This window comes from Anoplopoma fimbria, chromosome 13 (assembly GCF_027596085.1).
Source record: "Anoplopoma fimbria isolate UVic2021 breed Golden Eagle Sablefish chromosome 13, Afim_UVic_2022, whole genome shotgun sequence".
Lineage (NCBI taxonomy): Eukaryota > Metazoa > Chordata > Actinopteri > Perciformes > Anoplopomatidae > Anoplopoma > Anoplopoma fimbria.
In genome coordinates, this window is record NC_072461.1 from 61953 (window position 1) to 86637 (window position 24685).

Sequence of the window (24685 nt, forward strand, 5' to 3'; positions counted from 1 at the left end):
GGCCGGGTCATATCCAGTGAATCCAACAATGAGTCATGCCTACATGTAAAATTATTACATATATGAAAAGAAGGTATAAAAGAATAAGTGCATCTTTAATGTTATTAATATGTCTGTAACAATTCAATCTCAATGAGAAGCCATCACTTCTTTGCCCCAACATAAACTGGACATAGTACAGATGTTTCGTCCTTCTTGTGCACTATGTATTCACAAGCCTCCGGATCAAACACTTTCAGGCAGTGGTCAAGGCAACGCATGGGGCTTGAATTCCTTAAAATAAACAGTTATATGTAGATACTGTAGTAATTTACAATTTTTCAAAGTATTTATAAACTGTTATATTGTGTTCTGCTACAGCATGCCATGTCTCATGCACATGGCTTTCAGTCATATGTCATCCAATGAGAATCTTTTTCTTTCTTATCTTCCTACAAATTTCATCTTGAAGTCATGTTTTTTGAACACTAGGCATTTGTGTTCAGGATAACTGGCTTTCGGACAAATGGGCTTTCTGTCCAATGAGAAATTTTTTGAGGTTTCAGAATAATGGATGGTTGAACCAATTGCACCGCTGGAGGTACTGATCTGAAGGAACATAGACGCTCTCTCATACATGCCATATAATGAGTCAAAACTAATTATTAGCATTTTTTATAACTAGAAAACCTCACCATACAGTTAGTTTGAGTTGTGTTTAGGTAAGAAGTTAAAATGAATGGAACTGCGCTTTTAACGAAGGGCTCTGTCTTTTTAACAGTGTGCCTGCAGGGACCTTTGGAATTAAATAAGGGGGTGAGGTGGTCCTTTTACTGGAAGAGGTCACTAAACTGTTTGTATTTGCTTAATACAACAACTTATAAAATATAGAACATACGGCAAACCAATTTTAAAAAATAGTTCAGATTTGAAAAAAAGTGAATTCCTCCTATTCATATCTTTTTTAACATGACTTTTTTGGAGTGAAAATGTCTGAATATTTTGGTGCCAAAGGACATGCTGGCAGACTAAACTGGGACAACAGATTTAAGCATCACATGACCTGCAGTGACATTTCATACTTCGTCCTACTTTCTGTTTTCATTATTTTTTAAATAAAGTTAAATCAGTGTTTGCTTTACTTAACTGCAATTTGAAACATCTTCTAAATTCTTATCAGCTCTGGACTTACAAAAATAAAGGACAGATTCTAATCAAGTTATAGGGGTACTCCCAAATTTCTTGATTGGACTTTCACAAAGATGGGGGAATCAGAAGAGGCAAATTAAAAACTTAATGGACAAAATCGAAGAGGCCTGGATTATTGACTTTGGGTCTCGAGTATGAGTCTAGCTCCAAAAACACTTGATCTTACATTTCCCATAATGCAGCTGAATAGTGTCTTTTGTGAGACAGCCCAGCCTCCTATATGCCAAAATATTTTAAACCCCACAACTCAAGTTAAACAATGCAGGTCTCAAGCCCAATCAGAGAATACTCTAATAACATCATCAGGGTTATTTTTTCAAACTCTGGAGAGCTTCCTCCAAAGCCACAGAAGACATTATACAACTGTTTGCACGTCCTGAGTTTTACTTCTTGTGGGAGGTAAATTATTTAAACTGTTTAAAATCAGTGGTGTGCCCCCTGAACAAGGTTTGTGTTTTCCGATTTACTAATAAATTTCTTTCTTATACAAAAATAAATAATAAATCAAATAATGACAAATGTGTGATTTATTTATTCATTTTTATTTTTATTTCTGGCAGCTATGCTTCCTGCTTGGTCGTGTGGTTCAACACACAAGACACGTTTCCTGGTGAGAAGCCAGTGAGGGATCACATCTGCATGCCATACTTCAGACCTTCAGACCACTCCATCACTTCCCTACAGATCCAAAAATTTGACAATGTACGGTTGGGTCGTCTCTCTTGTGCACTATGTATTGACAAGCCTGCGAGTCAAACACTGACACACAGTCATCAGGGAAGCTCCTGGGGGTTGAATACCTGCAAATACACAGCAAACACACAGTAAACAGTAGAATATGTAAGTCTAGATTTGATAGAATTTTTAACCATTTAAAAATCTAAAAAATGTGATCTGTGTACTCACCCAGCGCAACACCCATCACAGTCACAGTCCATACATTTACTGTTTCTCCAAGAAGATCCCATTTCATGCCATGTCTTATCCACATCGTCCTGACAATGGGTGAGGCCTGTGGGTGGAAAGAATGAGTGGTAAATATGCATATGTGCATTTACCATAAATATACTGTATGCAGGTGTTTTTTTGCTCCCTTTTACCTGGTGTCATTGGTTTCCTGTAGCATTGAGCGTTTGACAGTGACGCCAGAGCACATAGCAACAATGCCAGAGCCAAATATTTCTTCATGGAAAGAATGGAAACAAACATCTCAGTTTTAACATTTGATCTCAGCATACTGATTCCGGTCAGATATGTATAGAGAGGTGCAGGAATGAGCCCTAAAACCTGCACTTCACGTTCTTACTTCTAGAAGTCGATGGGTTTTTTGTTTGATGCCTAAATTAAGGTATGTGGTTAACATAAGCTTAAGCTATTTTCATTTTTTGTCTGGCAATTTCATTCACATTCAAAAAGCATAAAAGTGTTGGTCATTTGTTAAGATTATCTTGGTGAACAAAATGTGAAAGTATCATAAGTTTGTGTTTGCCACAGAGCTTATTTCTGTTGTTGTAAAGTGCTGCCATTTTGATAATCATGACTTGAGGTCCTTGCCATATAACGAGTCAAAACTGATACTTAGACACTTTATTCACTAGCAAACCTCACATTTAACATCTATCTTCTTCTACATGATTTACATTACTTTATCCTTTCAAACACAAAATAGCTGTGCCAACAAACAATTTCACAACTTAACAATTTTAAACTCACCATAGTGGCAGTCAAACTTGAATTTGAAAAGTCAGGCTTGAATTGTGTTAAGAGAAGATGTAGGCAACTACCCCTTTAACGAAGAGCTCTGTCTTTTAAACAGTGTGTCTGCATGGACCTTTGGAATTAAATAAGGCACAGGGGAGGAATGGGCAGTTTACTGGAAGAGGTCACTACAGTTTGTATGGGTTAAACACAACAAATAAAAATACTAGAACATACAATGTAAAAGTCTTTTTTTAAATAGCTCAGGTTAACTTTAAGATTTGAGACACATAAACATAGTTTGGAGTCTAGTCATGTATTACTATTATTAGTTATTATCATTAGTTATTTTAATATTATTATTGTTATTATCATTACTATTACTTATTTTTATTTTTATTATCATTTTATTGCATCCACTGCTGCTACTATTATTAGAAGTAATATTATTTCTATAGTTATTTCTGCTATTAGTAGTGCTACTGGTGCTATTACTACTGTCATTATATATATATATATATATATATATATATATATATATATATATATATATATATATATATATATATATATATATATATATATATATATCATTTCTGTCATATGGATTGACTATGTTATAATTGTATTATGTTCATTCTATAAACATGAAATATATTGCTCTTCTGCTCATGCTGGGGATTTCTCCTCAGTTAATCCCTCCGAGCTTTCCAAACCTTGTTTTTCTTCGTTGAAGGGTTTTGTCCTATTCCAATGCTAGGATCTATAAATGCAGATTATAAAGCCTCTGAGGCAATCTTGTGATATGAAAATGAATTGAATTTCTATTTTTACATGACTTTTTGGAGTGAAATAGTCAAAATCTTTTTGTGCCATTTGGACATTATGGTAGGTTAACCTAGGATAACAGATATTATCTCAGTGTCCTGAAGTGATATTTCATTCTCCATCCGACTTTTTATTTATTTTCTCAAAATATTAACTGGGGCTAGATTATACCTAACTACCTCAAGTATGTCTAACCACTTAAGGAAAGTAGAAAATGGCATTTAAATCATGCGTTAAAACAGAAAGGCATTAGGTTCATATTGTTATTAATTAACATGGAGTACTTTTGTAAAGGCAGTAAATAAACCAGACTCCGACCCTGTGATCCTGTGATCCTGTCCATGTTTTGCGTCAGTCACTGACGCGCCACAAACGGGGTTGCCAGTTTTCTTGAAATGTGGCCCTGAATGTCCTACTGCTTTTGAAGCCCTGGAAAGGAGGGTTATGGAGCGTAACATGGCAACAAATCGCACAACAAAAGGAAGTGAGGCTTTTGCGCACTGGATATTCGGGGTTTAAAATAACCCCTAGAATAAACAAACAAATACGTATTTCTTTTGTCTGATTTGGCTCAAAATGAGAAGTTAAACCGTCTCGACAAACATGGAATAATAGAGCTTAAAGGTGAGCAGCAGACACAGCGATAGCGCCGTTTGTGTAGCTTTTAGCTTGCTATGCTAACGTTAGCATGCCAGGCCAGCCCGTGTAGTAGTCGTAGTCCCTTCATTACATTACATTACATTACATTACATTCACACAGCGAGAGATTACATTACATTACATTACATGTTGAATACTGACCTACAGCTACGTTAAGGTGTACACGTGTAGTAGTCGTAGTCCCTTCATTACATTACATTACATTACATTACATTACATTACATTACATTACATTACATCACATTACATTACATTCACACAGCGAGAGATTACATTACATTACATTACAGTACATGTTGAATACTGACCTACAGCCACGTTAAGGTGTGTTAAAGGGAAGGGTTAACCCAGAACAGCTCATATGTGAGATACGTGTTGTTGCTGTAGTTAGGGTTATATTATATATATATATATATATATGAGATACATTATTGCTGTATTAGGGTTATATATATATATATATATATGAGATACGTGTTATTGCTGTAGTTGGGTTATTATATATATATATATATGAGATCCTTGTCATTGCTGTAGTTAGGGTTATATATATATATATATATATATATATATATAGATCATTGTCATTGCTGTAGTTAGGGTTATATATATATATATATATATATATATATATATATATATATATATATATATATATCATTTCTGTAGTGGTGGGTATATATATATATATATATATATATATATGAGATCCTTGTCATTGCTGTAGTGGTAGGTGGTGCTCTCCGGGGACAAAGAGGCATGTTTGAACGTCACCTTGTGTTTTAAGTTAGTTCATCTTGGGGTTATTTCTTCTAGTCTTCGTTTAGTGTATAACGTTAAATGATGCATGATGGAAGAATGAAAATCGCTTTTCCAGAGTCCAAGGTAACAACATCAATTGTCTTGTTGTATGTCAAAACCAGAATATATGCAAAATACCATAGTAGTCCCTTAGTTAACCAGCATATAATTAAGAAGCTTGAACAAGTTATGTAAATAACCAATTGGTTATAAATTGCTGCCCCATAACTTTTCTGAACCTGATTATGTTCAACATTACTATTGCTGTTTGTAGAGCTGCTCATTTCATATGTTAAGTTCCCTGTGAAAAGGCAGTAAAAGGAATTATTTTCTCAGCCTATTTCAAGTAATACATTTTGACTCCTCTTTGCCAGTTCGGTCTGAATCCACGCAAGTTGTTGGGCCCTTCCCGGGGCCCTTTGGGGCCCAGGAAGATGATGCATCGTGGTGGGGATAGGGATTTCCAGATATCTGCACGGAAGATGGGAACATCCTTGCTTTTCCAGCTGTCAGCTCACGAAAGAGAGTTGGATTTGGTGTTTCTGGACCACAGCTATGCCAAACCATGGAATGCCCACCCAGATGCCAGCAGTGCCCGGCCCACAAGGACACTGTTTGTTACGCCTCGTCGCCAGCCTGAAGCCCCGTCGTAAGTCAAAAAACTCCTATCCATAATTTGTATCTGAAATTAATCCCCTAGGGATCGGTTTGATCACTTTGCTATTGTCTGCCTTGCAGTAACTTGATATTCTTTTCTTTTTGTCTGCAGAGACTCGGACTCTCTGTTAGATGTGGAGACCGTCACCCCAACACCCGTTCCTCTGTATGATAACCAGAAAGCTCTAAGTGTGATGAAGGAGTGTGAGCGCCACGTTTTGTTTGCTCGCACGGTTGCTGAGAGCCCTCCACCCCCCGATGACTGGGAGGAACATGTAAACAAGTAATCAAACATCTTGAGCCTTTCACTGTTCATTAATTATCTACTTCACACTTGTGTTTATCGAGATGATGTGGAAAGTATATAAGTTACAGTGCATATTTTTGACTTAATTATTATTTTGTTTCAGGACTGGATGGTCAGTGGCCCAGAACAAACTGTTCAATAAAGTCCTTAAAGCTCTACAAGCTGAAAGACTAGCCCGCCTGGCCAATGAAAATGTAAGTAATGAAAATGTTATCTAAATCAAGAGTGTTAAATTAGAGATACTGACAGCAACATTTGTGACGGTTATTGCTCTCTGAAATCAACAGTGTGTTTGCTTTCCCACTTGTTTGATAACAGAGGCACTGTTTAACAAAATATACACTGTGCGTCAATGAATGTTTGGATTCTATAGACTACTAAACTATAGAGTTAAAAAAATTGTTCATCCATCATACACCCTAAAATTCAATGCAACCATATCTCGAAGGCTGTTGCAAAATAATGTACCTTTTGGGAGTAACGTATATTTGCCAGAGAAAAAAATGTCCAAACCACTGTAGTTTGTTTTGGACACTAAAAGCACTAGGTTTTAGTGACTAGACTCAGGGTTTGTACTTGTTACAGATCCTCAAGTAAAAAGGAAGATCGATAATAATTTGGAAATATTATGAAAACACTGTCAGCGTTTTGATGCATATAGTTATTTTTAACTATTAATTTATTTATGAGCATATGGAGTCCAGCATGTATCATCGTTTAAAAGGAACCTGCACGGTTATTTTGAGTTTAGTATTTTTGAAGTCAAGGTATAGCGTCATCTGTGAGGTGATATGTGTGACTAAGGCCATTTGTAAATTGCCATTGTTGTCTCTTGTGTGATCTTGTTTTTCTAAGGCTTCCAATGAGCCAATCTTGCGGAGAATAGCTGTGGACAAGTGTGCCAGGAAAGTGCGGCATGCATTAGCCAGTGTGAACTGGGACACCAAACTGACGCAGTGGTTACACACTACCATGATTGAATCCCTGAGCCTCGCTATGCTTGCTGCTTACCTGGATGTGCTGCAGACTCTCAAAAGCAAGGTATGATGTGTGTTATTTTATTAAGTGTAAGAATTGGTCTTTATTTACTGTCAGATGTCTGCAGCAGTATTTGCAAGGTCTGGGATTCTTGATTCATCGCTATTCCTCTTTGTGTCTTGGAAGTTGCCGTTGCTGATTGACAGAATGTTGCTGACAACAGCAAAGACTGGCACTCCGAGTGCAGAGGCCCTGTCACTGCTGTTGAAACGGCCCTGGGACCCAGCTGTTGGAGTCCTGTCTCAAAACAAACCGGTAACACTTAACCATTGTAATAAAAAGCATTGTTATACAATTTAATTTTGTACTTTTATTCTTTGTGATCTGTAACAGTTAAAGACCAGATCCCTGTCTGTTTTCTTACATGTTTCAGAGCAAGCTTCCTGGATCGCCACTCATCCTAATTGCACCATCAAGCCCGACCAATCCTGCCCTCTCTACCTCACGGCGAATGAGATTCTGGCAGTCGCAACTCTCTTGTTTGGGAAAGGTCATAAGTCTCATTCAATTAAATCTATACGTTATCAGAAATTTGGCTTTTGATATTCTCAGAAAAGTGCCTAAAATAGCTTTTTCAATATCAGGTCATTCCAGTGCACAGTCACGTGAACAGCGGAGCCAATATTGGCATCACACAGTGCTTAGAGCACATGTTGGGCACCGTCAGAGCCAAGGTCATGGAGGTAGGATGATATGTTTTTATTTGCTACTTCTGTTACTGTAGTTGCACTGTGATGGTGATGTTGTTTGTTTTGTTGATTTGTTTTTAATGTGCATATTTACTATGGCATTCATTGCATGAAAGACAGCACGATTAGCAAAACATACTCGGTCTGTTCTATGTTTTTTTATCCCCTGCACAGTATTGTTTTTATTTTGTTGTGCATTATTTACTGGCAATTCTCAGTATATGCAAATTGAACAAAAACTGACCTACTAGACGATTATAATTATCTTGTCTCAGCTGTTTCTCTTAACACTTCAGTGATTCAGTGATCTTGTCTGTGAAGGCAAATGGAAAAAAATAGATCCATTTAGAACAGGGGTGCCCACACTTTTTCGGCTTGCGAGCTACTTTTAAAATGACCAAGTCAAAATGATCTACCTATATTAAAAATGCTAAATATCTATTTATTTATATATATACTGAGTATACTTTATATTTCCAATATATGTTGGCGTACCTTGCATAACTGCTTGAACCCTTATGGCACAATACAATTCTGTACATTTTTGGTCATTACCTTACTCTGATGACTTGCACTGAATGGAATCAGCCAGGGTTGCATAGTAGCTGCTGGTAGCCAGCCTCAAGCAGACTTCCAAATGATCATCAGTCATGGTGAAACGGTATTTGGACTTAATATTCTTCATGTTGGAAAAGGCTGACAAACATAAAACATAACGCAATCTATATTCAAAATTTTAGAATATAGATTGTGTTATGTTTTATGTTTGATTTTGTAAGATATGTGTCTGCAGCTGTAATATGTCATAAATTTAACCACCAGGTTCACAGTCACTTCCCCCACAAACCAATTATCCTGGTTGGCTGGAACGCTGGTGCTCTCATTGCCTGTCACGTAAGACTTATTATAACGTATCGTTGTGTTCTAATGTGAGGCTAAGGGATTTAAACCCGTAAAAAATGCTTCTTTTTTTTTCTGTCTTTAAAGTGTCTTTAGCTCATTAAAGCCTCATTCCTTACAGGTATCTCTTATGGAGTATCTGACCGCTGTAGTGTGTCTCGGCTTCCCCCTGCTAACAGGCAACGGGCCAAGAGGGGTAAGACCTTAGACAGTATCTTCCATTCATTTTCACTCATCAGTTTCTACTAAGAAAAACTGACCTTTAGCTTCAAGTCAGTAGTTGTAATGAATGTTAATGTGCTACTGGTTTGCAGGATGTGGATGACCCGCTGCTGGACATGAAGACCCCAGTGTTGTTTGTGGTCGGCCAGAATGCTTTGCAGTGTAGCATAGAGGGCATGGAGGAGTTCAGAGAGAAGCTGAGGGCAGACAACAGTATGGTGGTGGTGGGAGGATCAGACGACAACCTCAGGTCAGTCACAACCTTGGACTGGCGTTTTAACAAGGAGGAAATAACATTATATTCTCTCTAGCTTAGTATAAGGATTTTAGTATTGGTAGTATCACAACATTTTCTTCCTCCACAGAATCAACTCCACAAAGATGAAATCAGAGGGACTTACGCAGACCATGGTGGATCGCTGCGTTCAGGTTGGTCCTTGTAACTGGAAATGTTCAATTTACAACGTTAGTCTGGAGACTTTCACATCCTCTGCAAAGAAAAAAAAAAATGGCTATGATGTTGATAATCAAAGTGTTTTTCTTCTTTAATGACCTGATCTGCAGGATGAGATAGCAGACTTCTTGTCAGGCGTCCTCACAAGGGCGGAGGGCCACAGCCATGGCTCCGGGGAGATGAGGGACCTGGACACAGAGAAGAAGAAAAGGCCTCGGCGGGAGCTTCCCTTTGACATGGAGAGAGGACGACCTTCCTCCCCTGCACTTAGAGTTCCCATCTCACCTTCAGGTTCAGAGGTCAGTTAACAGGTGCCGCAATTTCCAACATTTTTCAAATCTTTAGAAGTGTCACTTAAACCTTTATTGGAACCACTAGGTCTGCGTCTGATTATTGATTTACTATAATAATACCTTAGATATTATTGTTAATATTTCTAGTTCTTCTTGGAATATAAATGAAATAGAGTTGCATCACGTCTAATGATTGCTTGGTTTGCTTTGTATCCCCAAAAATTCTGAACATTTTAGACTAGCTGTCCAGTCATGAAAAAATTATCAGAAATAAGAGAAATGATAGAAAGTCATTGGGTCTTCATCAAAAGAAAGTGATGTCTTCTCACATTCTTTCTTGTGTGGAACAAAATGACTGCTGAGTTGGTGCATTTGCTGTTGTTTTTTTTTTTTCCCAGGTTTTTACTTCATCCACTAACTTGAGTTACCGAATTTAAGGAATATGTACTATATTCTTTTTTCTTTGTTTAAAATTATATATATAGCATTTTGTAGACTGCATTTGGGAGAAGCTCTAATAAACGTACGTTGTTTGAGCTGGCTGCATTTTCAATTAAAGTTAAGTTTCTAATGAATATATAAAGCAATAGCTTTATATGTTCAATGACTTACACTAATGAATCATGACTCATCAGGTGTCCCCTTCTCTTCACTGTGTTCTCAGGATCTGTCTAGCGTCTGTAGCAGTCCCACTTCAAGTCCCAAACCTAAGACGTCTGGTCTCTCTCCAGCACAGAAGTCCAGTCTGATCACAGCCACGCAGCTCCTCAAGACACACATGCAACGCTCTGGCACAGTACTCACTCCTAAGCAGGCTCAAGGTTAGCTCACCACCACACTCAATTTAGGATGCATTGAAAAACGCACGGTACACAGTCATGTTTAGGTGCACAGCAATCCTTAGCACCTGTCCATAAACAGATCACAATCTCGCTCCACTTGTTCATTTGAACTTGTTATAACGAGTCATTCACCTAAACTTCTGCTGAATTTTCTGCGAGCAGAGCAGACAGGGTTGTTTGTGAGATGTTAAAATGATTGCAATTAAATCTTTGAGAGATTGTCACATGACAGCATCTGATAGGGCAAGATAGAACGTGACTGAAATACTCTCCTTTCATCCTCTGTCTCTTCTCTTCCTACAACTTTCTTTTCCGACTTTTTTTCCTTCCTTCGTTCCAGCTCAGTTTGCTGCTTTTATGAAACAAAACATGCTTGTGAGGAAAAATCTTCCTCCTGGCACCCCTCCTTGTATTTTTGGTAAGTGTCTATCCCTTTTCCTCTCTCTCTTTCCGCTGTGTCTTTTCACTCCTTTCCTGGTTTCCATTGCCCTAATGGTATATGAATGTTACATTGAAATATTGCACCGGCTCTTCACTAAACACCCAATGTCATGCTTTGAATTTCTACATTTCTTAAACTCGGCGTAGTTTATTTTATATTGCTGAACATTTTTCCAAAGCAGGTTTATGTGACAGACCTGCAAAATTTGATATTAGTGGTGGGGTTAAGAAAGGATAAAACAGCCCAGGTTAAAGTCCCCACAGCAGTCTGCTCATTATCTGTGTCTGTGTTGGTTTGTGTGGTGCAGTGCCAGTGACCAGTGATCAGATGGAGGGCCTGGACAGAGATGAACTGAGGCCCCATGGCAAGAGAAGGCAGGCGCCCAGTCCCACGCCAAGCAAGGCTGCCAAGAGAGCCAAGATCAAGGTCACCATTGTTTCCCAAAGCGAGTCAGCAGGGGGCACCATCAGCCCTGCTGCACAGGAAGGTACAAAACCTGGTTTCCTTATTACACATGAAACTATAAGTATTTGTTTGATATAAACTCTCCATGATTTCTTCTGTTTTCTTTCAACGTTGAAAAAACGTTTGGGTTTTTCAGTTGGTATGATCAGAGTGAACAGATTATTTTTCTTGTTGTTTTGTGGATTGATAAAATCAGTAGTAGATGGACAGGATTTTTTAGCAGCTCACCTTCATACAGAGTGCTAGATAAACATGTTTTTGTTGGGTGTAAAGTATTGCTTAAGTAAAATGGTCATTTTAGAAAACATTTATTACTGAAAAAGTATGGTACCTGTCATGCATGATTAGCTAGATGTGCTTGGTAATTGTTTCAGACTTTTCCTATAGCAGGCCTATGAAGTATCTCTAACAAACCATCCTGATATGATCTCTTTTCCATGCAGTGGGTGTCTCTGGGAAGCCCTTAACAGTGACAGTGGGACAGACTGTGGCTGGAGCCAAGGAGCTCTCTGGACTTCTCACAGGCCAGCGGTAAGCCAGCCGACCCTGGTACCCACAGGCACATTCAGTATAGGGTGCTTAAACCCGTTAACATGCCTACACCCATGCCCACACTCCCACCCTTTTGGACCAAAGTGTGTCTGGTGCAGAGGGATTGATGAAAGGTGTAGTCTGGGAGCTGAGTGATGGCCAATCATCACTTGCTGGGGTAGCTCCTGAGTAGATTGGTGGTTATGTGTGTCACTGCAGGTCTGGTAGTCTCTCAGAGGTATGTGGTGCCCTGTCCCCAGGCTCCAGCTCATTCAGCAGCGTGCAGCCTTGCATGGTGTCAGGGTCCTCCACACCAGTCGCTGCGCAAGCTCCGGCTACTGCCCAAGGTATCTCTGTCCTGTCCTGCCCTGCACGCCTGTTTGCACTTTCAACTGTGCAGCTAACCCCAGCACAGTAACCTCAACACACAGTGCAGTTCTAACCACTTTGTAGAGTGAGATTACAGTTTTGAACACTGAATGAGAACAGTGTGTGAGGACAACATATTCAAGCAAACATCATTGATTACTCTTGCGCCATCGCTGTCTGTCGCTGTCCTGAACCTTACCCTATGGAAATGACTTTCTTATTGTGTGTGTGTGTGTGTGTGTGTGTGTGTGTGTGTGTGTGTGTGTGTGTGTGTGTGTGTGTGTGTGTGTGTGTGTGTGTGTGTGTGTGTGTGTGTGTGTGTGTGTGTGTGTGTGTGTGTGTGTGTGTGTGTGTGTGTGTGTGTGTGTTGTCAATCTAGTTTAGGCCCACAAAGGAATTGGGTGGGAGCAGTTTGTAAAAGGAGTTAATATTTCTCCCAAATTTCAGCTCCATTTATTCATTGTCTTTGTGTTTGTGTGTAGCTCCTTCCGCCAGCAGTCTACTTCAAGGCCTAAGTTTCAGTCTTCAGGAGATCATCACCAAAGCTCCTAGCTTGCCCGCCACAGCAGCAAATACAGGCAGCACGCAGGTACCTCATGGTTACATTGCATTCAAGTTTGAATGACCACATAGAACTTTTGCTTGTTTGTAATCCAGTTGCAAGGAAGTATGTAAACTGTACTGACAACCAAAGTGTTAAGTTGCACAATTTTGTTTAAGGTACGCAAAAAGAGACTGGTTTTCTTTTAGTTTTTTTCATCGAAGTAATAGATAAAAATAAAGCCGTGCCAGTCGAGGCATTAGGCTGGAATGATTGTTTCTTCTCCTGCCAATAAACTGGCCAATGGGGCATTACCACGTACAAATGCTGTGAAAGTCCCAGTGACACGGAAGTTAGAGCGTCTTTAGCTTCTGCACTGTGAGTATTTCACAGTGAAATGGTATATTTGAATCATGTACAGTTAAATCAGTAAATGTATGGTTTTAAATCCAATGAGAATTTAGTTTGATACAGAGCTACAGAGGACTGTCTCCACCTACACCTCCATACAGATATCTTGATACTATTGTTTGAAATTGGTTGGTACTAGCTTAAGAAAGATAACTTTCTATATTCTGTTTTACATGAAGAAAAGGTGATTGGGTTTTGAAACAAAGATACGCAGACATTTATTCTTTGTAATTTGTTTGAGTATATTGTTAAACAGCTGCACAATCATACCTGGGATGTGATCTAAAAGTGTTATTTCATCCCAAGTCGTTCCACACTTGGACCTAGTTGCAGCAGGAGGCCTTCCAACTTGGTAAAGCCTGTGTACTATTATTTCACCTGTCATGTTCTCAGATATGAACATATTTTTTTGGAACAAAATTAATTATACAGGTTTAATGTACATTTGTCAGGAAAAAAATACAGGTATTCTAACCAAGAAGGCTTGTGATTAATATTTTCGCTTCTTTCATATATTAGTTGACTAGTAATTAAATGGTTTCTTTTTTTGTCTGTTTAAATTGTTTATTGAAGTTATTGTGCTGTAGCTAGAAGATAAAGTTAATGCTCTTACAAGTCCAGTTATGAACAACGTGGATTAAAGAACTATAAATTAGCCTACAGGAAACTTTCAAGGAAAGGAAACACTCCTATTGCAAATAATGGAAATGTATCTATTGATTGATACACAGATTTAAACTGAGGGTTTAATTTTTTTTACGTCTTACAATAACAGGTATTGTATACAAATAAAGAATATCCAGCCCTGCAATAAATCCTACCTTCATTAATTAATATTCAGTTAAACAGGTGTTGATTCCAATTTATCTTCATTTTGGGGATTTTAGTTTAGGGTCGTGTTGAATGGTGTTGTTCTACTGAGAGTGGTTTCAAACATTTATATTTATATCAATATAGGTTAAAGCTAGGGTGGGCGAAAACAGCCGTTGAGATTCCGTCGCGTGCTCTCTGGCCTCTCCCTGCCACGCTTCCGGACAGTCCCTCAGCCAATAAGAACGGAGAATCGGAGCCTCGCTCTGATTGGTCAAAGTGTACATGAGCGTGGCAATTTTTGGGTGCGGCCAAACATTTATATTTATATCAATATGACTGGTTAACTAAATAGAAAGAAACACAGCTTTAACTAAATAGAAGAAACACAGCTCTGTTTTTTTTGTGTACCTAATAAAATGACAGCTGAATGTACATACAATGGGAACATGTGCAGACTGTTACAAGAGGTTACTAATTGGAGTAAAATATGAAGTTCATCCAAAGTCTGTTGTTGTTGTATAAGACAGGACCTTAAACTATTTGTTTGTCTTCTTCTTCTCCTCCACCTTCAGGCGGTCTGTGGCAAGCCCCAGGGTCAGGTCCTGAGCTCCGTCTGTACCAGCAGCAGCACCCTGCTCCGGGCGTTGCCTGTGGTCACCACAGGAGTGGCCAAAACCACCGCCATCCACCAGCTGCTCACTAATGGGGGGCTGGCCAAGCTTGCCAGCAGCTTGCCCGGCTTGGCGCACATCACCAATCAGACCGCTGGTATGTCCCGAACTGCCAAAACACGACGGCCACGTTGAATGCTCAGAGTTCATTCATCCTTTGTTTTGGAAACGATAGTTCAGGACGTCTGTAGGCCAGGGAGGATTGCGGCGGTAGACGACAGCTCTGTTGATGTGCGTGCATAGATGGTTTGCCTGGAAGAATCTGACTGTTATCAGGTGTGCATAGTCAGTAGTGCAGATACACAGTATCGGAGGGCAGATCAGTGCCGTGAGGCATGTTTTGTTTTTTATGTTCAGAAAGAGCCATATGGGAAATATAAGGTCTAAAGTTTGAGCTCCCAGCTTATGTTTGACACATAATGTTTTAGTAGAAGTGGATGCAAATGTAAAATAAGTTTAAATGTATGAAACCATTTGATACAGAAGAATTGTGAATTAAGTTAAACCAGTATGTATATGGTTGACCAACTTTAATATGATGCCTAAAAGTTCAACCCAGACTGCTTTGTATGTCAGATTTTGTTTGTCACTTCATGATTGTGTTTGCCTCATGTAGTAACATTTTGTAAACCCTTACATCAAATCACCTCCTTATAATATCCATATGTTTGAATGCTAACCTCTTACAGAGATGTGTTGAGAAGCAATAACATTAGCACATGTCATTACCCAACTGTGTTCCTGTTGTTACAATAAAGACTGGAATCAAACTCATGTTTTCATTGCTCCTGTTTGTTGTCTTTTTCTTTTAGTGTGACTCAGTTGTACTTCACTGTACTGCACCCCTCTCACCTAACTAAATCTCCTAAATTGTTTTTACCTTTTTACCTTTCATTGTGTTCATTGTCCAACAACTAGCTATTGTTTTAATTTTCTGACCACAAAGCAAAGAGCTGGTTCTGATGACTTTCATCAAAACATGTTTGACAACTTTTGGTGGCAAAGTAAAAAGTCCATTTTCCCTCGTAGTGTATTTTTTGGGTTAGCGTGTCTAGCTGTTAGTTCTGAGCAGTTGTGTTTGTGTGTCAGTAGGGCAGAAAGCCCCCTCTTCGATAACGGTGAACCTGAGAGGAGCACAGTCGAGTAGAGAGGGATCTCTCAGCCAAGCTGGTGAGGTTTTGACGACGGCTCACAACCTTGAGCCCAAGGTCTGTCTCCTTTAAGCATCTAATGGCCCTTTCTTTAGCCAGATTTAGCCTTGTTTTACTTGAAGTTCTTTGTTTAATTACAAATTATTTCTAATGTGACAGCACTATATATTTTTTGCTTTCACACTGCCCACGTTGTTATCCATACAATCCAAGGCAATTAATCTTTTTGGCTTATGAATATCTTCATTGCCATGGCAACCACAATGCCATGGCAATGAAGATATTATATACAGCGGGTAAAATAAGTATTGAACACGTCACCATTTTTCTCAGTAAATATATTTCTAAAGGTGCTATTGACATGAAATGTTCACCAGAAGTCGGTAACAACCCAAGTAATCCATACATACAAAGACAACCAAACAAATAAGTTCAGAAATGAAGTTATGTGTAATAAAATGGAATGACACAGGGAAAAAGTATTGAACACATGAAGAAAGGGAGACGCAAAAAGGCATGGAAAGCCAAGACACCAGCTGAAATCTATCAGTAATTAGAAAGCAATCCTGTCCCTTGTCAGTGCAAATTAATATCAGCTGGTTCAGTCCCAACTGATGGCCTATAAAAAGGTGTCACACAAGAAACATCTCATGATGGGTAAAAGCAAAGAGCTCTCCCAAGACCTTCACAACCTTATTGTTGCAGAACATACTGATGGCTGGTTACAGAAGGATTTCTAAACTTCTGAATGTTCCAGTGAGCACTGTTGGGGCCATAATCCGGAAGTGGAAAGAACATCATTTCACCATAAACCGGCCCCGACCAGGTGCTCCTCGCAAGATTTCTGACAGAGGAGTGAAAATAATTTTCAGAAGAGCCAAGGACCATTTGTGGAAAGCTTCAGAAAAACATGGAATTAGCAGGTACAATTGTTTCAAAGAAAACAATAAGTAATGCATCAACCGCCGTGGCCTGTATGCACGCTCACCACGCAAGACTCCATTGCTGAAGAAAAAGCATGTTGAAGCTCTTTTAAAGTTTGCTGCACAACATTTATTCTCTCGACTCCAACTGGTTCAGAACAGACGACATCACATCACCCCAATCCTGGCTTCTCTTCACTGGCTCCCTGTTCGTTTTAGAATTGATTTTAAGATTTTGCTGATCACTTTTAAAGCACGTCTGGGTCTGGCCCCGACATACATAGGAGAAATGTTGACCCCGTATGAGCCAGCTCGCAGCCTTAGATCCTCAGGTGGGGCCCTTCTGGTTGTTCCAAAGTCGAAACTGAAAACCAAAGGCGACCGTGCTTTTGCCATAAGGGCCCCTCGGCTTTGGAATGACCTACCGGAGGAGATAAGGCTTCAGAATCAGTAATCTCTTTTAAATCACTTCTTAAAACACATTTTTATAGATTGGCTTTTATGTGATGTCGTCGTTTTATTGGTTCATTTTCATTTGGTCTTGGTATTTTATCTTATATTTGTTTACTATATTTTACCATTATCACTTGATTTTATTTATTTCATTATTTTATTTATTTTATTTATTTTATTTATTTTATTTATTTTATTTATTTTATTTATTTTATTTATTTTATTTATTTTATTTATTTATTTGATTGTCACTTGTTATTTCATTTTGTTTCTTATGCACTGTCACATATGCACTGTCACGTATGCTGGCTGGTCTGTCAAAGCACTTTGTAAACCTTGTTTTTAAAAGGTGCTAAATAAAGTTGTTATTATTATTATTATTATTATTATTATTATTATTATTATTATTATTAGACAAGCCTGTAAAATACTGGGAGAATATAGTCTGGTCAGATGAGACCAAAATTGAACTCTTTGGTTGCCATAATACACACCATGTTTGGAGGTCAAATGGCACTGCACATCACCCCAAAAACACCAGACCAACAGTGAAGTTTGGAGGTGGAACATCATGGTGTGGGGCTGTTTTTCAGCATACGGCACTGGCAAACTTCATATAATTGAAGGAAGGATAAAAATCTGCTGCCATCTACCAGGATGATGAAGATGAAACGAGGGTGGACATTTCAGCAAGACAATGATCCCAAACACACAGCCAAGGAAACTCTCCATTGGTTTCAGAGAAAGAAAATAAAGCTGCTAGAATGGCCCAGCCAATCACCTGACTTGAATCCAATAGAAACTCTATGGAAAGAACTAAAGATCAGAGTTCATAGAAAAGGCCCACGGAACCTTCAAGATCTGAAGTTTTTGTGGAAGAATGGGCCAAAGTCACACCTGAGCAATGCATGCGACTAGTTTCTCCATACAGGAGGCGTCTTGAAGATATCATTACCAACAAACGCTTCTATACCAAGTATTAAATACATTTCAGTAAGCGTGTTCAATACTTTTTCCCTGTGTCATTCCATTTTATTAACTTAATTTCTGAACTTATTTGTTTGGTTGTCTTTGTATGTATGGATTACTTGGGTTGTTACCGACATCTGGTGAACATTTCATGTCAATAGCACCTTTAGAAATATATTTACTGAGAAAAATTGTGACGTGTTCAATACTTATTTTACCCGCTGTGTGTGTATATATATATATATATATATATATATATATATATGTGTGTATATATATATATATATATATATATATATATATATATATATATATTTTTATTATATATATTTTTTTTATTAGATATATTATTAAGTAGTTATCATGATATTTTTTTAGCTTAATGTGCTTTTTAAGTTACACACAAACTAGCAGTTAATGCGAATTAATAGGTTTTTACGTTAAAGGCACACTGATATTGTTTCTTATTGTGTGAAATGAAGCTGCCTAGAAGCGTCAAGTAGGGACAACAGCTTTTACTTAATTCAAAGAGCTGCTTTTATAGAACTTTGTAATATTTAGACTTTCTTTTCCATAATTGGTGTACAATTGTATTAGGAGGGTACATAACAACTCTGCCATGACAACAGGAGAATGACTTCCTCAGCTAAGTATTATCTTAATCCATCTAAAATGAGGTTTTGTATGAAAGTGAGCTGCACTTCTAAAATTATTCACATCATTACTGAAGATACTGTGTGCACACTTATGTTGTCAGTCAGTTCTAGACAAAGAATTAAAGGTCAAAAATGTGTTTGTCCTTAAAATTTTAATACAGCAGGCTTATTATATTTTCTGCAGTGAGTCAATTAATTCCACTGTGCCCTTTTACAGCATTGAAAGTGTGCTGATACACCTGATGTAAGCTGATGCTGTGCCAAAGGCATCTGGGAGCCGCAGCCTGCTGATGACTCTGCCCCCTCCATGCAATGATATACACACCACAGCATGCAGAACACCTGCCTCACAACCTCCAGAGAGATCCCCAGTGGAGATGGTTGGAAAAGGCCAGGCAGTCACTGTCGGCTGTGGCTGAGCCTCTGCGTTGCTTAACCGCTATGTGCAGATGGGTAACGCTTTACTAACACTGCAATGGTTGTCTTCATGCTACGGTCTGTGCTCTCTTCTTACACCTTTAACATCCAGACGGCCAGTTAAAAAATGTGATCACATGTTATCCTCAAGGGAGGAAATTATTTGTATCATTTGAGGATAAATGCAACCTACCTAGAATGTGATAATATCCCTGTAAGCCTACAAAAGGACTTGATGTTAATTAAATATCTCAACTAAAACGAAAAAGTCCTTTGTCATAGATTTATTTGCATCTCATTTGTCATTTCTGTTAGCAGCATTTTGATGTCACAACTTGATATTTATAAATATTTCTATATTTGTAAGCTAACTAAATCTGAATGATAGCTGTGGCTTCAATATTATTTATCACAGTAATTATATTTCCACCATCAGAGTCTTTCATCATAATAATTGCTTTTTCTGTAGCCGTTTTCTTTCACCGTGAAAAATAACTTCACCATATGGTAGGCCTGAAATATGTTAGGGTGAGAAGTAAACTTCAAGGCTAATTAGATGTCAGTAGTGGTCATGATTATGTGATTGTCAAAGATGACTGGAGTTGACTGAGCCTCAGTGCAAATCTCACTTTGAATAATATGCACTCAAAAATCTGCATAACATAAAAGGTCATGTCTGTCAGTATTTACGATGAACTGTATGTGTTACATTTGTTTGCACTAAACTACTGTATAAGGCAATATTTCCCATCTGCAATGTGTCAACACTTGACTGTATATAGACTTTTTGTTTAAAACAACCACATTGAAAAAAAAGTGAATTCCCTGAAGAGACTCAACTTTGTTCCCTGTTTGCGAAATCTAAATATTTGTTTCTGTGTATTCAACACTTGTATTGAGCAAGCTTAGGAACTCCTCTAATTCAACATATAATGAAGGCACTTGCTCTCATGCATGCTAGTTATACTGCCGTGTTTACAGCAACAGCATAAATACAGCCCACTTGTCTCAGCTGACATCCTGTCTTAGATTCCACACACAGGCAGCCGTCAGATAAGATAAAGAGACGAGTTTGTCTCCTCCCTCTTATATAAGCCAGACATTTTGTGTAATAGGCAGGGACTGGATAACTGATGCCAGTCAGACAGATCAACAGAGCTTCTGGCATATAGCCTCTCATCATCATCAGCAGCAGCAGAAGCAGCAGTTGATATTCAAGCTATTCATCTGAGGTCTCTACATCCAGGCTTCAAAATATTTCTGTCGTTTTCTACAAGAATAAGTTTGATGGGTGCGAAATCCAGTGAGACTAGAAATGTACAGCTTAGTAAAGTAATCTTCACTAATTAAACGCAAGAACTTGGCTATAGTGTGATAAATTTAGAAGAATCAGAGGGAAATGGGTTCATTTCTCTTCTTTCTGAATACATTTTGATGGGTATATTGTTCAGCTAAAATTATGTAGATTAAACATTAAACATATACTGTGCAATGCCAATAATATACTTCTGCAAGTTGGAAGAAAATGTTATACGCAGTATTTTCTTTTTGCGTTAAACTAAAACTGTGCATATTAAGCCTATACTCAATAAAATAGTAATATATAGTTCACGTACTTTACAATATGCATGTGCATCTGTTTACACACAGATGTTTGTATGGAGGGTCTGAAATTGCAAAAGAAATGAAAAGATGAAAAACAATAGAAAAAAAACATGATTTATTAAACGTTATATATAAGGCTTTAAGTCTTTACGTTCCAATTGATACATTAATGAAACTACGAATTTGACAAACTCATACTATCATGATGACGTGCACCTGCCTTTTAGGCCTATACTTTTATAAACCCTTGATTTACAATCTCTTCGTGTAATGTACCATCAGTCGCCAACAGGTGGCGCTCTAATCACTTCAATCTGCTCGAGGATGCTTATATCTATATGCAAGTAAAGCCTTTTCTGGAAAGGTCAAGCTCAGTCTGTCTGTCTGTCTGTCTGTCTGTCTGTTTGTCTGTCTGTTTGTTTGTCTGTTTGTTTGTTTGTTTGTTTGTCTGTCTGTCTGTTTGTTTGTCTGTTTGTCTGTCTGTCTGTTTGTTTGTCTGTTTGTTTGTTGTTTGTTTGTCTGTTTGTTTGTTTGTTTGTTTGTCTGTTTGTTTGTCTGTTTGTCTGTTTGTTTGTTTGTTTGTTTGTTTGTTTGTCTGTTTGTCTGTTTGTTTGTCTGTTTGTTTGTTTGTTTTTGTTTGTTTTTGTTTGTTTGTCTGTTTGTCTGTTTGTCTGTGTTTGTCTGTTTGTTTGTTTGTTTGTCTGTTTGTTTGTCTGTTTGTTTGTTTGTCTGTTTGTTTGTTTGTTTGTTTGTTTGTTTGTCTGTTTGTTTGTTTGTCTGTTTGTTTGTCTGTTTGTTTGTCTGTTTGTTTGTCTGTTTGTTTGTTTGTTTGTTTGTTTGTCTGTTTGTTTGTCTGTTTGTTTGTCTGTCTGTTTGTTTGTCTGTTTGTTTGTTTGTTTGTCTGTTTGTTTGTTTGTCTGTTTGTTTGTTTGTTTGTTTGTTTGTTTGTCTGTTTGTTTGTTTGTTTGTTTGTCTGTTTGTTTGTGCGTGTGTGTGTGTGCGTATGTGCGTGTGTGTATGTGTGTGTGCGTGTGTGTGTGTGTGTGTGTGTGTGCGTGTGTGTGCGTGTGTGTGTGCGCGCCTGATAGCTGGAGTGGAGCGCGCACATGTGCGTAATGTTTGTGTTAAAGGAAACATCCAAAGTGAAGGAGGGACTTTGAGTTTATACAACTTTATATACGGTATGAACAAAGCTCACATGTGTCATTAAGCACAGCTACATGTAACTTTTAGAGACTCTATAAATCAAGCTGTTGCCCTGTGGAGAGAAATATGCTATCTTGACTTTGGTCAATTCAGTTATGAATTAAGGTTAAGTATAAACAATCATCCTTATTGTAATTAACAGTGAACCACATGCTCGTCCGTGTCTTCTGCTCATGTCATGGATGGACTGTGGAGCCGGGTTAGGTTCTGCTGGAGGAGAGGAATCACTGGAGGAGAGGACTCAGAGGAATCAGAGGAATCAGAGGAATCACTGGAGAGGCTGGCTGGTTAAAGCCCGCCCTCAGAGGGATCTCGTTTCCCCCAAAAAACCTCCCATTTTCTCTCTCTCTCCTTCTCTCATTCACTCTTCTGTCTCTCTCTCTCTCTGTCCTCTCTCTCCCTTCACCTTCATCCCTGCCTTTCTCCGTTTCACCACAATAATGGATCTCTCGGCGAGATGTTTGTGTCTTCTCTCCTGTCTCGGCGTGGTGTTGGCGATCGGCTTGGAGGCGATCGACCCAGGCTACTATGTGGAGTCCGGTGCCACATCAGAGCAGATCGACTACAAGGATCCCTGTAAAGCTGGTGAGGTTCCTCCTGGTTCTTTCTGGTTCTTTCCTTCCTCCAGAAGCGACGCTTCACCTTTGATGTGGAGGTAGAAACATGCCACGAATCTGTTTTGCGGAGCTCGCTCGGGTCGGCTAGAAAAGCGTTTTGTGGAGAGATGACAGTGGTGGATGTAGTTTTTAGAAGGCTTGAGGGAACATTGTGTGCATTGGTTTTGTTGTGAGTCACATAGTTTTTGCAGTTTGAAACATTTGAAGCATTTGAAGCAAACACTTAACCCAGCCAGAGTTGCTCCAAAGGTTGTAAGAATTCAAATAAAAAGGATGTTTGAATACATTTCAAAGACTTGAAAAGTTTTACTTTCTTGGTGAAAAGTTACAGCCTGCTGTTTGTAGCAAATGCACTTTTTACTTTTTGATAAAGTAGTTCCTACAGGCGGTGTGCTGTTATATTGTCTCCACTTTGGTGTTTAGACTTCTTCTGCTCCCTTTCTGGTTGTTTTTTTCTCTGCACAAATAGTGTTTTTTTTTCTCCACCGGCTGTTCACACGGCCACTAAAACAAAGTGGAGGAGGGGAGAGAGAGGAAAGTACAGTGGAGCTTAGACATTATGCACATAATGATGTCTGTTCTCTGCTGTCTTATGGCTCAATGTACAAATATGTCTGCATATGTTGTGCTATGGTGAGAACTGCATTTATTTATTTATTTTACAATTTTCTGGCAAAAGCATATCTTACTTGTCATTGTAGTGTGTGTGTGTGTGTGTGTGTGTGTGTGTGTGTGTGTGTGTGTGTGTGTGTGTGTGTGTGTACTGTGAACTCACTGTCTTGCCAAATCCCTTTGGGGGAGTTTCAACAGATTGTGTTTTCCATCTGGTGAAAGTATTCAGGTTACAGATACAGAGAGTTGGCTTCACTCAAAATGACCTCTAAAGTCCTGGAAGTGCTTTCCAATTTGGCAATTGACAATTTCTGATGTGGCTGTCAATTGTAATTGTCAATCCACCAACTATTTTCTTCATCTTACTCTTAAGGGGAAGAAGAATAAGTGGCATGTGAGATTGTGCTTAAGGAGCAATGTGGCTTTACTTAAAAATGACAAAGGTCCAGCTGCATATGTCCCATAAAGTCAGTGGAAGATGTTCCTTCCTTTTGCTTCAATGTTTAATTTAAGTCATTCAAGTGGTCATACCAGATTGTTTTGCACAACTAATATGGTTAAATGGACATTGAAGTGGTGTTTAGATGACCCCTTTACACTGAACCAAGAGTCAATGATGCTGTGTTTGTATTTCAAGTGGTCGTCTTATCTTTGTTTCCAAAGAAATGCCTCATCAGGGACATTCCGTTTGTCTTTTTCGTGAGGATGTTATCGTTATTATTAATCCAGTTTTAAGGGTCAATTTATTGGAGTGCAGTTGTGTTTATGGTTTCCTCTGGGCACGTCTGCAGACAGGTCAACCGCCTGACGGAGACGGTTTCTAGTACAAACTCCCACTCTCTTAGCCCTCCAAGTCCTCAGCTCTTCCAACACCCACCTGCTTTTCTCCTTCCTACAAAGCAGCGAAATGTCCAAGATGTCTCAGCGCTCCCTTCTGCTCCTCACTCAGTTGATAATAGACATTTTTCACAGAAGTCAACTTGATACTAGTAGATCTTAATTCTTGGATAATTGATTTCCTCTTTTTTGTTTCCTGATTTTTCAGGCACATCACTACACTGAGTCTATTTGATCGCTCTCTGTGGCCTCCGGGTCAGCATTTTTATGTCATGTTGCTGCTTCTGCCCAGGAAAGTGCTTACAGCGTCAAATGCAGCAATGTTCTGTGAGGAGTGCATTTCTTTCTTGTCCTCTAAATGGCTGTCCTTGGTTAATACTCTTCTTCGATGACAGGATTTTTACCAATTTGTTTTCCTG

General features: G+C 38.6%; 3 protein-coding genes across 7 annotated transcripts in view; 2 read left to right on the forward strand and 1 right to left on the reverse strand.

The window, feature by feature from the left end:
• Positions 1 to 1711: 1711 nt before the first annotated feature.
• LOC129101220 (beta-microseminoprotein-like) lies at positions 1712 to 3011 on the reverse strand. The gene is made up of 4 exons (XM_054610927.1): positions 2902 to 3011; positions 2289 to 2370; positions 2095 to 2200; positions 1712 to 1988 (listed from the first exon to the last, which is right to left on the reverse strand). The coding sequence occupies exons 1-4, from the start codon at positions 2902 to 2904 to the stop codon at positions 1859 to 1861; spliced, it is 321 nt and encodes a 106-aa protein (XP_054466902.1). The 5' UTR covers positions 2905 to 3011; the 3' UTR covers positions 1712 to 1858.
• Positions 3012 to 4154: 1143 nt separating this feature from the next.
• kansl3 (KAT8 regulatory NSL complex subunit 3) lies at positions 4155 to 15585 on the forward strand. 4 transcript variants are annotated; one of them, XM_054610922.1, is made up of 21 exons: positions 4155 to 4338; positions 5191 to 5259; positions 5550 to 5824; positions 5945 to 6115; positions 6243 to 6333; positions 6995 to 7180; positions 7304 to 7432; positions 7551 to 7667; positions 7762 to 7860; positions 8689 to 8760; positions 8888 to 8962; positions 9081 to 9238; positions 9354 to 9417; positions 9553 to 9741; positions 10400 to 10556; positions 10918 to 10995; positions 11327 to 11506; positions 11928 to 12015; positions 12235 to 12362; positions 12867 to 12973; positions 14722 to 15585. In XM_054610922.1, exons 2-21 carry the CDS (start codon positions 5215 to 5217, stop codon positions 14953 to 14955), a joined length of 2643 nt encoding a protein of 880 aa, XP_054466897.1. In that variant the 5' UTR covers positions 4155 to 4338; positions 5191 to 5214; the 3' UTR covers positions 14956 to 15585. The 4 variants fall into 4 exon arrangements, with proteins under 4 accessions (XP_054466897.1, XP_054466898.1, XP_054466899.1 ...); XM_054610923.1 differs by lacking the exon at positions 10918 to 10995; XM_054610924.1 differs by lacking the exon at positions 5191 to 5259.
• A 6953-nt stretch (positions 15586 to 22538) lies between these two features.
• bmp1a (bone morphogenetic protein 1a) overlaps positions 22539 to 24685 on the forward strand; it is a 30096-nt gene continuing 27949 nt past the window's right edge. Inside the window, exon 1 of one of the 2 annotated variants that reach the window (XM_054610212.1) lies at positions 22539 to 22785. In XM_054610212.1, coding sequence (XP_054466187.1) covers positions 22641 to 22785 — 145 coding nt within the window. In that variant the 5' untranslated portion in view covers positions 22539 to 22640. The remainder of the gene's footprint in view (positions 22786 to 24685) is intronic. The other variant, XM_054610213.1, reaches the window with a different exon arrangement.

Bases quoted from the DNA above. Each gene is read 5' to 3' on its own strand.
- LOC129101220 (XM_054610927.1), bottom strand. The intron at 2,201-2,288 runs GTAAAAGGGAGC...TTCCACCCACAG, and splicing joins CAGGAAACCAATGACACCAG to GCCTCACCCATTGTCAGGAC. The intron at 1,989-2,094 runs GTGAGTACACAG...GTGTATTTGCAG, and splicing joins TGTGATGGGTGTTGCGCTGG to GTATTCAACCCCCAGGAGCT.
- kansl3 (XM_054610922.1), top strand. From the start codon at position 5,215: ATGATGCATGATGGAAGAATGAAAATCGCTTTTCCAGAGTCCAAG. The intron at 6,116-6,242 runs GTAATCAAACAT...ATTTTGTTTCAG, and splicing joins TGGGAGGAACATGTAAACAA to GACTGGATGGTCAGTGGCCC. The intron at 6,334-6,994 runs GTAAGTAATGAA...TGTTTTTCTAAG, and splicing joins CCCGCCTGGCCAATGAAAAT to GCTTCCAATGAGCCAATCTT.